The following is a 17,484-nucleotide window of genomic DNA, read 5'->3' as shown; positions in this document are numbered from 1 at the left end:
GGGAGCTGGATATTATTACCCTCTTTTTACAAACTAGGACCCTCAGGCACAGAGACTGAATGACTTGCTTAAAGTCACATAGGAAGCCAGTTATCCCTGGTTCTTGATTCTGTGTCCAATCATACAGCCATCCTACTTTCCCCAAAGCTATGTTATAATGAGAGACTGTGCCTTTGCAAATTGTGAACTCAACCTTTGAAGGCATCTCCTTACATATGGTGAAAAATTCCCAGAGCAGATTCAGCTTCCAGTGGCTTATCTCCTTCCCTCACAGATTCTGAATGGGTGTCTCCCACAAAATGCATGTTCACTGGCTCTCTCCAACATGCCACTTAATTAACACTTTGATTATTAATTTTGAGATTCAATGGTAACTCCTCAGGGAAGGATCCAAGGATCAAGCCATCTGACTGTTCAGACTAGCATTCAGTTGAACAGCAAGAGTTAGAAAATGGCACTATTTGTGTATGAATAAGATCTGAAGAGAATAGTTCCTCACTATAAATACCTGAGGGATCTCCCAAATGCAGTTCTGCCCCTGTTAAGATCCTAAGGGCCACAGGTGTGCAGCGCCCTTCCACACACACACACAAAATCCTAAATGCCGCAGGAATGCAAATCAGCCAAGTGGCTAATAATGCTGACTAAGTTTGGTTTAAATGAATATAAAATATGTAGGGTTTGGGGGCCAAATATGAACACCACTGTTGGCTGGCTTTTGTGGAGCTGGCTGAAGAACCTCAGCTCTTCCTTTTTGTTACTATCCCTCCAGTTTCTCAAGCAAATATTCCATTCCTATTTGGCACATGCACCAATGGTGCCATTTCCACGTATATGTATTTTTTCAGGATTGTCAGAGGAAATTCTAAGCAACAAGAGCTGAAGTCTTGGAAGGAGTCCAACAAAGTTTAAACGTTAAATAGAGAATGTATTACTATTATAGGCTCCTGTTCAGGAAAGTACTTGAATACATGCTTAACTCCTATTGAAGTTAATGGGACTTAAGTACATGCATGAAGACGAGCATATAGTTACCCTGTATTTCAGCTCATAGTTAAATGCTTTCAAGAACCGGGGTTACAGTCAACAAGAAAGTCCTGTCTTACGCAATGCCTATGATACCCGATTAAGTTCTTAACTGAGACCTAACAATACCACACTATGAATATCCCCTTCTTAGCTTGTCTCTCCATTGATGGCACTCCAAACAGCACACTGGCTTTAATATTTGGACAAGAACATCTTAAGGAAAAAAGACTAGAAGCTCTTCACTACAGCAATGCATTGCCATGCTTGAGCTCATCTTGTAAATATATAATATGGCACAATAAATAGGACATTTCCTGGCTTGGTCTACATTTTAGATAGGGTTTTTACTTCCGCCTGGGGTTCTAAGAGTAACTAGAGTAAGTGTCAAAAGGCAGACTCCTTCCCAATTATAAAACAGAGAGGGCGTAATGCTGTGTAGCATGAAATTAGATTTTGATAGTAAGAACGATAAAACTGAATCTCTCGTTAATCCTCACCAGGAAATATGTAGATCAATTAGTGTTCCTGTTTCTGCTAACTTGTTAAAATCCCTTTGAAAAAGAAAATTATATGAGCATCATCAAAAACATCTGCATACAAGCCACAGAGTCCAAAGGGACCTGAAAAAAACTTCATACCATTATGCAGAATGATCCCAGTGCAGTGAAAAATTAAAACACAAGGAGATAAGATGGCTCTGAATACATCCTGATCCTCCAGAAATCCAGCACTTTCCAATATTCTGCTACAATACTTAAACTGGATGCTTAGTCATTTTTATTACCATAATTAATGACAGTATTGTTTTGCCTTTCAAGTTGTTGCATTCTGGGAATAATTGGAAGTGAAGCTGCATGGTTTTTTTAAGGTTAATTAAAATAATGTTCATTTCCCTCTGGGAGATGGTATATCAGAGTGGGCACACCAGCTGGACTATTTCAGGAATGAGTGAGAGAGCCTATTACATTTACTAGATATAATAGCTTGCACTTAGAGAGAGTCTGTTGATCACAGTTATTAACGACATTGGACAGCGGTTGGGGTCTCTAGGTACTGACTGATACTATTAATAAATACTTGAATCAGGCTCATAAAGTTACTGACACCTGTTTTTAAACCCACCTGATTTTCTTCTTCAGTGAATTACCAACCCCCCTGCTCTCCTCTACCCTGCATTGTAGAATTAATAAAATAAAAGTAGCTGAACTATGTATGGAGGAGTCTCCTATATGTAATAGGACAGAACATCCCATTCATTCTTCCCCCTACCCACTTAGAGGCAAGCAGCTGGTGAGATGGTGGAGTTGTCCTAATATGTTTATACTGAGTTCCAGGGGAGGACCCTCTTGTAATTGGACTTTTAGTATTTAAGAATCTGGAGGGTAATCAGAAAAATAACAGACACCTTTTACTAGCAGTTAAATTCCTTTGAGTTTAATTGACACCACATGAGCAAACTGGGATGTTTCAAAGATGGAGGGAGACAGTTCTAGAGAAATCCCACTCCCCACAAACTCTATAGTATTATCAAGTTATAAGCAGTAAGAGACTGATCCTGCAAACCTTAAAGTACTCATTAATCACATGAGTAAGGATCACTCATATGCATTAAGATATACAAGGTCAGGCCCTTATTCACTAGAACATATAGGCATTGGCTGATCAGTGTTTCTGAGGGCAAGAAGTGATTACTGAGCAGTCATGAGAGCTTTGTTACCCTTCCATAGATATATCCCTTACGCTCCAGATACTTTAAGAAATATAAATTTCCAGAAAATTTTAGCTTAGCTCCTGAACCACCAACCTACAATCCCCAGATACAACCCCAGTCACCATCAGGAAAAAAGTGTGAGCATTAAATCTGGTGAGGAAACATCTATCGTCAAGTTTCTGTCTTATGAATGAATGTCTGATCCACTTCACTATGCAATAGAGACCACGTATGCAGTTGCTTTTCTGTGGCAGATTCAATTTGAATAGCAGCAAGAACAAATCTAATTTCTTCAATTTGCCAGTTATTAGCCTCTCTCTTTCTTGTCCACTGCGTTGGCTTTTTATTTGAACTAAGATGTTATTTATTCTCTATGTTGTCCTAGACAAGTATATAATGGGCTTTTATTTACTTGTTATGTAGATGCTATCATGCAAACTTATTCAATCTGAGTAAGCCTGGGAAGCTCCCTTCTCTTCCTGGCATATTAATAGACTTCACAAATGATCCAAGAATGTCCAGCTTGCCCTTTGAAGTTATTACCTATGTAAGGTTTTTTCTCTTGTTCTGACTGTTGCATATTAAAATACTGGCTGCTATTATTAGTAATGAGGGAGGACTCACTGAACTAACAGAACCTTGCCTATATTTTCTGCAAAGAGAGAATTTTGTTATGTGCACCAGTATGAAGGTGATGTGTGGCAGGCCTGGGCCGGGCTGGGGAAGGGGCTCCTCTACCCCGGCTGCAGGACATCCGGGGCAGGTCCGCGCTGGGGCTGGCGGGGCGGGGTGCCTCTCCCCGCTGCAGCCCTGAGCCCCTGTGCAGGGCTTACTAGGCAGCTGTGCGGCCGCGTAGCTTAGAGGGAACTTAGGTGGGTTCTACTGTCCACTTTGCCACTGACAGGCTGTGTGACCTGTGGTGACATTTCACAACCACTTCGCACAAAGTGCTGGGCAACAGTGAATCAGACACAATGGAATTAATAAACCAGTGTAAATGAGACGTGTGTAAGGCCCATTGTCTACACTGATCTCTCCTTGGACTCAGTGGCCATTATATTGTTTTCCAAATGTTTATCCATATAATAGGCTGGCTGTAGCTTCAGTGGAATTGCCATATTAGGGAGAGGAGAATTGGGCTTCAGGCCAGCATATACACTTATAGCACTACCCTCATTTCAGGAAAAGTAAGAAGTTAACAGGCATTGGCGCTGGTTTAATGGGTGTAATTTCACAATAATTACTTGGGTCCAACAACGTGGAACTGCCCAGTTTTCCATGGTAACTCAGTGTCTGATCTTACCATGCAATTTGCAGAACAGAAATAACTATGTTATGTTGCAGAGCTGTGCAAAACTGGGCTACTCCACTTCCCAGGGATTTGTGCAAATGTATTTCCTTCAGCTTTACCCCAGGGTCTGCTATTTCCATGTCAAAATCAAATGCATGATGAATCCATGGTTTCAAGTAGAGAGACACTCGAACCAAACCTTCAGATTTGAATGTCCTCAAGCTCAGAGTGTTTTAATCTGAACCTAGATCCAAATTAGAGTTTTTCAAATGGCCCCTATCTTCCTAAAAGACTGGACCAAAACTTTGGGTGCAGTTAAAATCTGGGATCTCAATTGGAATTTAGCAGATTGAGTCAATCTAATGTCTCTGCAAACACAGGCTCACCTTAAAATGAGCCCAGGTCACCTGAAAGGTTCATGACCTTTAGCAGCAAATCTTTCAACAAAACAGCCCGAGTTTGGAAAAACCAGCCAAGTTCTATCTGGTTTCTGGTTGTATTGCAAATGTAAGGGGACTGTTGTCCCCTTACTAAAACTCAGTGTGGGTTTTTTTGGTTGGCTAGCTCTGAGTACCAAAAGGAAGGGGAAGGATGGATGGAAAATCAGGACCCTGAGACTGACAGTCCCTGGAAACAATAGGGAGAGGCCAGTCCTCCAAGTCAGACTGATTGACAGGGCAGGCAGCCTAATGAGGGAGTTGGGACTCAGAGGCCAGGGGGATCCTGTCCTCCATGTGATTGAGCTGGAATTGCCCGGAACAGGGTGGGGCTGAGCTAAGGAGAGAGCAGGGGCCCAAGCTGAGCTGGGGAGTAGAGTCTGCCAGCCAGAAAACTAGAGAAGCAGCCCAGGAAGCAGGCCAGTGCTGGAGCAGAGCCACAGAAGCAGTCCAGAGAGCAGACCTGTGCTGGGAGCAGAGCTATAGCAACCAGAGCCAGAGGATCAGAAAAGCAGCCCAGGGGGCTGGAGGCAGAGCAGCATCAGTGCTGAGGCAGAGTGGAGCTGGAGCTGGAGCTGGGGCAGTCTAGAGCCGGGTGCGGTGAGCAGCCAGCTGGATAGAGTGTGGGGAGACACCCCAGCCAAGACGCCTTGCAGGCCAGACTTGGGGGGCGGGGATTGTAATCCTGATGGGGGTGGGGGCTGACGCTGGGAAGAAGGGTCCTGCCACATAGAGCCTGAAGGCATGTGGCTACTGCCAGAGCATAGAGCAAGTGTCTTACCCGCAGCATCCCTGCAGCACAGCCAGGGCCTGAGAAGGGAGGCCTGGGATGTGTGAGGAGCAGACTGTGAACTTCCCTTATATTGCAGAGTCTGCTGGTTGTGATGTCCCAGTGCCACAGAGCGGAGTTATGTGTTTTCCTTTTAACCTTTCCCATTTTTTCCTTATCTTTTTAAAAATTGATTGCTGTTTAATAAATTGTATTTGCTTTGAACTGTATGTAATGATCAGTGGGTCAGGGAAGCTTCCAGTGCAGAGAGAGCACCCCAGAGTGGGGACACTCTAGCCCCTGCCCTAAGTGACCACAACAAGGTTGGGGGTCAAACCCTCCAGGAATCCTGGGCCCGGCCTTGTTGGGGCTATGAGGACTCTGCCACACAGGAGAGTGGAAGGGGAGCCCTCGAGGGCAGGGAGGCCTCTGGGTAAAGGAAGTGGGAGCGAGGACTCAGATCCTTTCACTAGCCCACTTCACCAGGTAGTGTATAAGCCAGGAAAGTTCCCACAATAGCGGGACCATTCCCCCGCTTACACAAACCTTTTGCAGAGCTGTAGTAATTAGAAGTGATTCCTGCTCTAGGACTCACTAATGCTACCTCTCAGCTTCAGTACCAAGGAGACAAAACTTATGACAGCAAACTTATGACAGTAATGCAGTATTTTTTCTAAAGAAAAGAACACGTATTTGCTAAATTATTTAATCACCCATATCCCAGACGTACTCTGTATGCATAAATCATAGTTATTCAACCCATATGAGTAAACAAGGGAAGATTGGTTGTTTCACCAGAATCATAAGAATCTTTTAAACACTATGATACCACAAATTAAAATTAAGTTTATCAAAACCATTATCATCCTGAAAGCTTTGGCCACCCTGGTAATTATTATGCAAGGATGTTGACCTTGGATACAGTTTTTGCTCAGCTTAGCGAGTGTTATTTATATCTTTACATGGCTAAAGACCATAAACTTCTGAAGGAAAAAACAGGCCATTTCCTCAATGCTAAGACTAGCAGTTTTTTATTGTCTTGCAGCTGTTTGTAAGAAACTCAATAGCTATTAGGGATGGGCACAGACTGGAACTCTGGTGAAGACATCTCCCTTGAACTCTGCAAAAATTCAGATTTTGGTCTGGATCCAAATGTCTTAGTTTGAGCCCTATTTCTTCTATTGATGTAAACTAGAACTCCAGATCCTGGAGTTGGATTCTGGTTGGATTCTGATTTGGAAGTCTTCTCCTGGATCCTTTTTTGGTAGGGACTGTGGGGCAGAGCCTCCGCTAGTGTGAAAGTGTCATAGGTCCATCAAAGTCCCGTGACAATGACAATCTACATCAGCTGAAGACCTGCCCCTGAGTTTTCTAACAGCTCTGTTACACAGCTTATTTTATGTGGAAAGGGGAAATTAAGAGTCTATACAATGTTCCAGAAACTAGCTAAATAATGGCTAGGGACCCACTTTCCCTAGCCAGACCTTGTGTCATGATAGGGGCTAGGATATTCACTCAAACTACTGGCCAAAGCTAAGCCTGGAGTAATTCCATTACTATGTTGGTGATAACCTACAGTGCTGTTGCCTAGTATTGTTTATTTTCAGTCTGGTAATTTTTATGTCGATATCCAGTTTTCCCTCTCATGGGATGTGAGCAGAGTCCATAGTGCATACTCATTATTTTCCCTTTCTTTTCCCTAGGCTGGTATTGATGGAGAGAGTATTGGGAACTGTCCTTTTTCACAGCGTCTCTTCATGATCCTCTGGCTCAAAGGGGTTGTATTTAATGTCACCACAGTTGACCTGAAAAGGTAACAAGTTATTGGTTAATTTATTTGAAAACCATCACAATAGCCCATAGTTTGCTCTTTATTCGAAAGACACTCCCCCTCCCATTGGCTTCAGTGGGCTTTGCATCAGGCACATAGTGCGAAAGACACACGACAGAGCAGTTGAGATTCAGTTTCTTGATTATTTGTAGAAAAAATTTATTTTGTGTATTAAATAGGACTCTTTCATAATACTGTGAATACTGAATGAAATAAGGGGGTACAAGTGACTGGTTTCCTGAGTGCCATGAACACCAGTGGGGCTCTATGATAATAAATGTCTGGTGATAACATGAATTTTCCTTGTCTCTCTGCAGAAAGCCAGCTGATCTACACAATTTGGCCCCTGGAACCCACCCGCCATTCTTGACTTTTAATGGAGAGGTCAAGACAGACATCAACAAAATCGAAGAGTTCCTGGAGGAGATGCTTGCACCTCCAAAGTAACAAATTGTGCTTTACTGTCAGAGTTTGTTAGGAATGGAGCTTATAAGAAGCTCCCAGTCCTGCAACTGGAATAGTCTTTACACATAGAACAGTCCAGCTGACTTCACTGGTTCTGCTTGCATGTGTAAAGACTGCTTGCATGATTAATACTTGCAGGATGTTTTCTCCTAACACACAGAACAACACTCTGTACAAAGCTTTGGTGAGACCGAAACTGGAATAGTGTGTCCGTTTGTGGTGTCCACATTTTAAAAAGGATATTGAAAAATTGGACTGGATGTAGAGAAGAGCACCACAAATTATTTGAAGGCTGGAGAAAATGCCTTATAGTGAGAGACTAAGGGAATTCAATATGTTTAGTTTAGCAAAAAAGAAGATTGAGAGGTGACTTGTTTACAATGTCTAAATAGCTTCATAGCAAGAAAATACCAGGAACTAAAAGGATTTATAATCTAGGGGTGAAAAGCATGACAAGAAATGAAAGCCAGACAAATTCAAGTTAGAAATAAGGCACAAATATTTAACAGTGAGGGTGATTAATCATTGGAACACACTACCAAGAGTAGTGGTAGATTCCCCATCTCTTGATGTCTTCAGATCAAGACTGGATGCCTTTCTGGGAGATCTGCTTTAGCCCAACCCAAATTATTGGTCTCAAAACAGGAGTAACTGGGTGAAATTATTTGGCTTGTGCTATACAGGAGGTCGTATTAATGATCTAATGGTCCCTTCTGACCTCAAGTTCTATGAATCTGAAAAATGTCTAGCTGCATAAAAGGGTGTTTTCACCTTCTATTGACTCATCAGCTGTTGGCCAGTGCTGGATGCAGGAGATCAGATATGCGTCCTTATGTTGACTTCAGTAGGCTTTGGATCAAGCCCTTAATCTGCTCTGGTCTTTCAAATCAATATGTTCCTTTGTACCAGATGTCTCTTTAAAAAAACCACACACAATCAAAACTCCACACTCGTCCCCCTTTGTTATACTAATACTCCTTGCTGTTACATTCTAGGCTATATTTTCAGCACCGGGAATTAAGCACAGGTCTGCCATTGATAATAGAGGGAGTTTGCTGCCAAACTCCCCCACACCCTGCTAGAAATCTATGCCTCTTTCTGATTTAAGGCCACTGTACCTTGGCTGCTGTTCACATTAAGCGCTTGTCATAAAACCATCACCGTGTAACTCTCCAAATGCCTGGCTCCCCAGGACAGCAGTATTATTAAAAGGGGTTTGCCAAGCTGTCCTGCTGAGATAAATGACAGCCATAATTACAGTTCCGGGAATAGGGATATTTCCCCCCCCCCTCTTTCTCTAAACAGCATTTGTGATTATCAGTATATTGTTGGTAACAATAGAACGTTATTTTCCAGACTGCTCCTCTCCTTTTCAGGTACCCCAAGCTGGCTGCTACACATCATGAATCAAACACTGCGGGGATAGATATCTTCTCCAAATTCTCTGCATACATAAAAAACACCAAGCAGCAGGACAATGCTGGTGAGTAGGGTGCACTACCAACTCTTTGCAAGGAGGTTTCACACTTAAAAAAATGAAGCACATTGTCATTCATATATTTCATGTCATTGGCATATTCTAAGATGTGCCCAAGTAGCATAAGGTATTATTGCCAATCAGTTTGGGCCAGTGAATGTAAAGGAGTTACTCCAAATTTGCACAAGCCTAATCAAGATCAGGAGCTGCTTCCAAGGGTCTCAGGATTGTGTTTAGTTGGCACAGCTGGTTTGCTGTCGTAGCCTTCACAATAGTGACATCTTATTTAAAAATTAATTAGGAGAAGGGAGTGATCTGATTTGGCTTCTTAGCCTGTGTTATTGCAGTGGAGAAGCTCCAGACCTCCTCTTTAAAGCACTCACACAGAAGTGTCAAAAATAAATAAACACCCCTTAGTGCCTCTATGACGTGCACAGCTGGAGCTAAAGCTATCACCTCAGCTCAGTGCAGCTACAGTTCTCCTCCTTTCTCCTCTCCCACCAGAGAGCCAGATCCTCAGCTGGTGTCAATTGGTCTATACCAGTGGTCCCCAAACTTCTCAGGATCATGCCCCCCCTTACCAGGGCCAGGAGTGGAGTTGTGGCTTCAGGGGAGATGTGGGCAGGGGTAGGGGGACCGAGGCTGGGGCTCCAGCTGGGAGTGGCGGCAGGGCTGGGGGTGGAGACCCACCCAGGGGCCGAGGCCAGCACCCGGAGCCAGCAGCTGGGGCCCATGCGCAGGGCCAGGAATGGAGCCCCAGGTGTGGGGCCAGCAGCCAGGCCCGGGGCTGGGGCCAGGAGCAGAACTGGGTGGCACTCCCTCCCCGCCTCCCATTCGGGCTGGCCCAGACCTCAGCCCCCTGAACTTTCCTCTGTGCCCCCTAAGGGGGCATGCCCCACACTTTGGGGACCTCTGATCTAATTTACACCTGCTGAGGATCTGGCAGAGTGTTTTCAGTCACTCTTCAGGTTGCACCTTACCTGAGAATGTAAACTCTGCTGGACAGATTCTGTGTTTTCTATTTGTCTGTTAAGCACCATGCACGTGTGTTGCTTATCAGATGGGAAGGTTAATCTTGTGGTTAGATTCGAGAGATGTATGTTCAGGTCCCAGCTCAGCCACAGATTCCCTGTGTGACTTTGTAGTTAGGGTACATTGTGATGGGACACACCCCACAAGCCTAAGGAGTGTCCATGCTCACAAGCAGTGCCAATTAATTGCACCTGCAGACCATGCTCTACCTGGAGAAGGGGAACTTGAAACGGTGAAGCTGGCCAGAGAGTGGGGAGGCAGGAAAAGAAGTTTGTCCAAGAAGAGAGGCTGCTAGAGAGCCCAGAAACCATGGAAGCCCAGCCCAGCCCAAGGCAGTGGCTAGCCTTCACTCCCCTCCCCTTTTAGGGCCACTATCTCCCTGAACAGCACAAAAGCAGCTGGACTAGAGGCTGAGGATTGAGGCACAGATTTCAGTGGGCATTAGGTGACTAAATACCTTTGAGAAGCCAGGCCAGAGCCCTTAAGTTCATAGCACATCCCTGATGAGTCATGTTTTACTTCCTATCACTTCAGTCCTGTCTTAGGTAAAAATGAAATCAGGGAGGTATGCCCTCCTCTGCCTTCCCCGGACAGTCAGCTTAGTTGTGAAACCTCTCTTTGTCACACACATACCTCTGCCCCACCCTCTTCCTGTAAGCACAAGGTCCACCAGTAAAACCCCAGGTCCATAGGTGGCAGGTATAATAGGCCCCCACAGTGCAGCCACTGTCAACCTGCCGTAGGATGCCTGGGCCATGGTGGCCCCGCCTGCGCTCCATCTCTTCCCGTCCCTGCTCGGCCCCTTCCCTGAGGCCCCCACCATCGGCCACTGCCTGGCTGAGTCCCTCCTCTCCACCACTTCTGCCCCTTCCATGCAAGGCCCCCGCTGCCCCACGCCCCTCCTCTATCCCCCTCCCCCACAACGTGCCCCCCCGCCCGCCGTATCCCTCCTGTCTTCCCCCCTCCTCTCCTGCAAGGTCCCCCCCGCCCGCCGTATCCCTCCTCTCTTCCCCCCTCCTCTCCTGCAAGGTCCCCCCCGCCCGCCGTATCCCTCCTCTCTTCCCCCCTCCTCTCCTGCAAGGTCCCCCCGCCCGCCGTATCCCTCCTCTCCTCTCCTGCAAGGTCCCCCTGCCCGCTGTATCCCTCCTCTCCTCTCCTGCAAGGTCCCCCTGCCCGCCGTATCCCTCCTCTCCTCCCCCTCCTCTCCTGCAAGGTCCCCCCACTCGCCGTATCCGTCCTCTCCTCCCCACAAGGTCCCCCCGCCCGCCGTATCCCTTCTCTCCTCCCCGCAGGGTTCCCCCGCCCACCGTATCCCTCCTCTCCTCCCGCCTCCTCTCCTGCAAGGTCCCCCTACCCGCTGTATCCCTCCTCTCCTCTCCTGCAAGGTCCCCCTGCCCGCCATATCCCTCCTCTCCTCCCCCTCCTCTCCTGCAAGGTCCCCCTGCCTGCCGCATCCCTGCGGGCAGTGGAGGCCTCGCGCGGGAGAGGGGTGGAGCAGAGAGGGATGTAGGGAGTGACAGGTGGCGGGGGCCGCATGGGAGAGGCAGGAAGAGAGGAGGGATGCAGGGAGTGGCAGGCGGCAGGGACCTTGCAGGGGAGGCAGGGAGGAGAGGAGGGACGTGGGGAGCGGCAGGCAGCTGGCATCTCGCGGGGAGGGGGTGGAGGAGAGGAGGGACATAGGGAGCGGCAGGCAGCTGGCACCTCGCGGGGGAGGGGGTGGAGGAGAGGATGGACGTGGGGAGCGGCAGGCGGTGGGGACTTGGCAGGGGAGGAGGTGGAGGAGAGGAGGGACGTGGGAAGCGGCAGGCGGCGGGGACTTGGTGGGGGAGGGGGTTGGAGGAGAGGAGGGACGTGGGGAGCGGCAGGCAGTGGGGGCTTGGTGGGGGAGGGGGTGGAGGAGAGGATGGACGTGGGGAGCGGCAGGTGGTGGGGACTTGGCAGGGGAGGAGGTGGAGGAGAGGAGGGACGTGGGAAGCGGCAGACGGCGGGGACTTGGTGGGGGAGGGGGTTGGAGGAGAGGAGGGACGTGGGGAGCGGCAGGCAGCTGGCACCTCGCGGGGGAGGGGGTGGAGGAGAGGATGGACGTGGGAAGCAGCAGGCGGTGGGGACTTGGCGGGGGAGGAGGTGGAGGAGAGGACGGACGTGGGGAGCGGCAGGCGGTGGGGACTTGGCAGGGGAGGAGGTGGAGGAGAGGAGGGACGTGGGAAGCGGCAGGCAGCTGGCACCTCGCGCGGGAGGGGGTGGAGGAGAGGACGGACATGGGGAGCGGCAGGTGGTGGGGGCTTGGTGGGGGAGCGGATGGAGGAGAGGAGGGACGTGGGGAGCGGCAGGCAGCGGGGACTTGGTGGGGGAGGGGGTTGGAGGAGAGGAGGGACGTGGGGAGCGGCAGGCGGTGGGGACTTGGCAGGGGAGGAGGTGGAGGAGAGGAGGGACGTGGGAAGCGGCAGGCAGCTGGCACCTCGCGCGGGAGGGGGTGGAGGAGAGGACGGACATGGGGAGCGGCAGGTGGTGGGGGCTTGGTGGGGGAGCGGATGGAGGAGAGGAGGGACGTGGGGAGCGGCAGGCAGCGGGGACTTGGTGGGGGAGGGGGTTGGAGGAGAGGAGGGACGTGGGGAGCGGCAGGCAGCGGGGGCTTGGTGGGGGAGGGGGTTGGAGGAGAGGAGGGACGTGGGGAGCGGCAGGCAGCTGGCACCTCGCGCGGGAGGGGGTGGAGGAGAGGACGGACATGGGGAGCGGCAGGTGGTGGGGGCTTGGTGGGGGAGGGGGTTGGAGGAGAGGAGGGACACGGGGAGCAGCAGGTGGCGGGGGCTTGGTGGGGGAGCGGATGGAGGAGAGGAGGGACGTGGGGAGCGGCAGGCAGCGGGGGCTTGGTGGGGGAGGGGGTTGGAGGAGAGGAGGGACATGGGGAGCGGCAGGCGGCGGGGGCTTGGTGGGGGAGGGGGTTGGAGGAGAGGAGGGACACGGGGAGCGGCAGGCAGTGGGGGCTTGGTGGGGGAGGGGGTTGGAGGAGAGGAGGGACATGGGGAGCAGCAGGCGGCGGGGGCTTGGTGGGGGAGGGGATGGAGGAGAGGAGGGACGTGGGGAGCGGCAGGCAGTGGGGGCTTGGTGGGGGAGGGGTTGGAGGAGAGGAGGGACACGGGGAGCAGCAGGCGGCGGGGGCTTGGTGGGGGAAGGGGTTAGAGGAAAGGAGGGACACAGGGAGCAGCAGTGGCCTTGCAGGGCAGGCAGGGAGGAGAGGAGGGGCGCGGGGAGTGGCAGGCAGCAGGGGTCTCGCAGGGCTGGAGGAGAGGAGGGACGCGGGGAGCTGCAGGCAGGTGGGAGTGGAGGAGAGGAGGGACGCAGGGAGCTGCAGGTAGGCGGGGGCCTCACGGGGGAAGCAGGGATGAGAGGAGGGACGTGGGGAGTAGCAGGTGGCAGGGATCTCATGGGGGAGACAGGGAGGAGAGGAAGGACGTGGGGAGCGGCAGGTGGCGGGGGCCTCGCGGGGGAGGGGAATGGAGGAGAGGAGGGATGTGGGGTGCGGCAGGGGCCTCACAGGGGAGGCAGGGAGGAGAGGAGGGACGCGGCAAGTCGGGGGGCGGAGTGGGGAGTGCGCCTGGGTGGAGCAGGGGTTGAGGGTGGGCAGGGCCATGGGTGGGAGAGGCAGGCAGGGAGCTAGGCTCCCCCAGGGGAAGCTTCATGTCCAGGTCTCCTTTATCTGTGGGAGCTAGCCCTGTTAGCCTGTACCTGCACTGGACTCCAGCCACTGGGAGCACCAGCAGTCAGCATGGTTGCGGACCCACCTACCTTGCCTATTGTTTACCTCCTACCTGATCCAGTCCCTAAGATCATAGAGCCAAACATCAGGTGATCCATAGGCTGCAGGCAGTCCAATGCTGAGAGATATCTGAACTTTTTTTTTAGCCTCCAGCCACTAGTTTAGTCCTTAAACCTAATAACACATTCCTTGGTAACCATTTACTGCTGCACAAATTAATTAGTTAACTTTTGCAAAGTGCTTTCATAGTGGAAAGTGCTTTATAAGTACTAAGAATTATTATTACAGAGAGGAGAATTGTCCCATCTCCTACCTCCACATTAGTGGGTGAAATCCAGAGACCCCTCAAATTGCTAGAGAAACAGTTTGTCTGTGTTATGCATTTCTAATGCACCCATGGCCATGGTCTCAAAAGTTAATCATCTGTACTTTCCAAGATTTGGTTGGTTAGCCAAGACATCAGTATTGTAGAACCCATCAGACATTCACAAACTCCAGAAAATGTCCAGCACTAAAGAAGGTGTAGTCATAACTCCTTCTGTCCCCTATCTACGGAAGACCTTCAATATGGGCCTGATCTATGCCCATTGAGGCTTTCCGTTGGCTTCAATGGTCTTTGGATCAGGCACTTATCTACACTGATGACTAGGAGATCCAATGCAAATGATCACAATTTGTGAGTAGATGAACACACGATAAAAATATACCCAAACAACTCCAGGGTATTACATCACACAATAGCACTTGTTTGTTTAGTTTGGCCAAAGATAGGTCAAAATCAAATACCAAGAACCCTAACTCACCAAACTTTGGGGTGATTATTACTTCCCTAACTGGGGTGTTAGGATAAACTCGCTAAGATATGTGAACTCAGGAACTGAAGTTTTGCAGCATCCACTTATCTCTAATTGTGACAAGTGTGGTTTAATTTTAATTATTTATGATCACTCTCCTTAGCAGGCTGGTAAATGTTCTGTAGTATGTTTAGCAGAGGTAACAAGATCGTAGTAAAGTGAGCTCACACTACAGCCTGTGACTATTATATCTTTCCTGAGAAGTGGGGTGAAGTGGTTGGGTTTTTCTAATGGAATTTATGGGGTATAAGATTCTTGAAGTGAGAATTAATGAATCCTACTGTGTTCCCAAGATAAATCAAAGCAGAGGGGTCTGATTATGTGGCCTTGCAACAGCTTCAGCAGTACCATTTGCAGGGGAACTAGCTCCTGGTAATGTGTGATATTTCCAAAGGTAAGATGAAAAGAAGTTGTTGGTGAAAGAGCTGAGGCAGCTGATTTCTTTTGCCACTTGAAGCTTAACTGGTACAGAGAAGTTACTATGGAAACCAAGAGATGCAGGTGCTTGCCCTAGTGTCTCTGGCAGTAAATGAACACAGTCATTGCTTACATTTGTCCGTTTGGTTTAAGGTTTATGGTGCACTCTGCTGGCAAATGGGTGAATTTATAAAGCAGCAAGCTTTACTATTGGTTAGAGGAGGTGGGCAAATTTTATCTAGAACTGTTTTCAATCAAAAAATCCAATTTTGTCAAAAGCTGGAGCATGTTGTATGGACATGGCAATGACATTTTCAGTGGAAAAGAGTCAAAACATTTCATGTTGACAGCGTCAGAAGGTTTTGTTTCTGTGGTGTCATTTCAATTTCATTTTGGCTTTTATATGGCATTAAATATTAATTTTAATATTATACTATATTATGATGTATGCAATATATACATGCATATAATATTTAATCTTTTAATATAGTATAAAAGTCAAAATGAAATGTATCAAAATGACACTATTGAAACAAGTGTAGTTGTGTTGGTCTCAGGCAAGCCTGGGAACTTTAATTCATAACTCTGCTAGGCACGAAAAACTATGGACTTAAGAGGACACTGGTTTGATGGCCCATTACAGCAATTTGTAACACTCCCTGCTGCCTACTAAGGGCTTGCCTACACTTAAAACACTACAGCACAGCTGCACCGCTGTAGCGCTTCCATGTAGACACTACCTACACCAACAGGCGGGGTTCTTCTATCAGCGTTGGTAGTCCACCTCCCTGAAAGGCGGTAGGTAGGTCTACATCGGGAGTTAGGCTGGCATAGCTATGGCCTGGTACACTGCATGGTTAGGTCGATGTAATCTGCCTTGTGATGACCTAGCTATGGAAGTGTTTCACTTAAATTTGACTCCTGCTGTCATAAGTGCCTCTCTATGCCGTTTTAGTCACACCACCTCCCTGAGCTGCACAGAGTCACAGTTGATGTAATTAGGTTGACACAGTGTCAGTGTAGACACTGCTTTGCTTATGTGGACTGTTACTGGCTTTCAGGAGACATCCCACAATGCCCCGCTCTGACAATACAATCGATACAAGAGCTCCTGGTGAGGACGCGCACCCCCGACACAAGGAGCCAAATATCCATGCACACAAGCAATTTTATAACTGCGGTGGCTGTATGCTAACATAAATTAGATCGACATAATTTTGTAGTGTAGACATGGCCTGTATCTCTCAGGGGTGTGGAATTTTCTTGGGGGGAGAGATAGCTCAGTGGTTTGAGCATTGGCCTCAATCCTTGAGGGAGCCATTTAGGGATCTGGGGCAAAAATTGGGGATTGGTCCTGCTTTGAGCAGGGGGTTGGACTAGATGACCTCCTGAGGTCCCTTCCAACCCGGTTAGTCTATGAAGCTGTACTAATGTAGGTTCCCAGTGTAGACCAGCCCTAACCCTCCATTGTTGTACAACTGCAGAAGTGTTAATTGTCCATTTCATTTTAAGTGGTCTCCTACAACATGTGTGAACCCCTTATACCTCACAGTTTGTCCCAGCTTGTATTTAGCTTGGACACTGGTTACCTTCTCTAGACCTGAAGAGCTTTGTGGAGCTTGAAAGCTTGTTCTCTCCACCAACAGAAGCTTGTTCAATAAAAGATACTGCCCTCATCCATCTGGTCTAGCTCACTATTGAAACAAAATGTTTCAGTGGTACCAAATTGAAGTTTTTCAGAATTTTCAATTTGTGGGAAATTTGCCTTTTCATTCCTATTTGGAACTATTTTTTTTAAATGTTGGACTCGTCCATGGAATGGAGGTTTTGGTTCCCAATCAGCTGTAGTATCAATTCACTTTGAGTCACAGGATCATTTGAAATAATTATAAACAAAGTGCTTTAATGTTAACAGAGAAAACATAATTTTTACTGGATCCATATAGTGGTTCATTGGGCACATCCACTGACTTTTGTGCCTGGCACAGAAGCAGGTGATAACCTTCGGGTATACCTCTGTGTGGCAAGATGTTATAGATCATGATTCATTTGCTTACCAGATGTATTTGGCAGCAAGGCTGCCCTGATTTAATAGTTCTCTGAATTTCCGATCCTTTTTTTCCCCTTCTTTGTTTTGCTAACTTTGCTGTCTTTTAATATAAAAATGTTGAAAGGGTTGGAACAGGCTGGCTAGGGCGGTAAGCCCAGAAGCAAACATACTCGTGCCATATCAAAGTTCCACCACTTTTAAGCATCTTGAAAGGAAAGGAATTGATTCCAGATTCTCAGGATGTGGCAAGCTGTGTTTAAAGAAAGTGTGCGTATTTATTATTTCAAGTCCGTTCAGTTACAAGGGACTTGATTCCTTCCACCCCCCACATCACCCAATAATTTCCTAACAGGCTTCCCTAAAG

The 17,484-nt window shown here is 48.2% G+C and overlaps 1 protein-coding gene across 9 annotated transcripts in view; it reads left to right on the top strand.

Annotated features, from left to right (window-relative positions):
- CLIC5 (chloride intracellular channel 5) overlaps positions 1-17,484 on the top strand; it is a 154,016-nt gene that overhangs the window by 111,004 nt on the left and 25,528 nt on the right. For 8 of the 9 annotated variants that reach the window (XM_037893934.2, XM_037893929.2, XM_037893932.2 and 5 more), the window contains 3 exons: positions 6,941-7,050; positions 7,386-7,511; positions 8,910-9,016. In XM_037893934.2, coding sequence (XP_037749862.1) covers positions 6,941-7,050; positions 7,386-7,511; positions 8,910-9,016 — 343 coding nt within the window. Of the gene's footprint in view, positions 1-2,873; positions 2,894-6,940; positions 7,051-7,385; positions 7,512-8,909; positions 9,017-17,484 lie in introns of those variants that run through there. The other variant, XM_043542164.1, reaches the window with a different exon arrangement.

Source organism: Chelonia mydas, chromosome 3 (assembly GCF_015237465.2).
Source record: "Chelonia mydas isolate rCheMyd1 chromosome 3, rCheMyd1.pri.v2, whole genome shotgun sequence".
Taxonomy (NCBI): domain Eukaryota; kingdom Metazoa; phylum Chordata; order Testudines; family Cheloniidae; genus Chelonia; species Chelonia mydas.
Note: the sequence above shows the minus strand (reverse complement) of the source record. Positions and strands in the feature narration are given on the sequence as shown.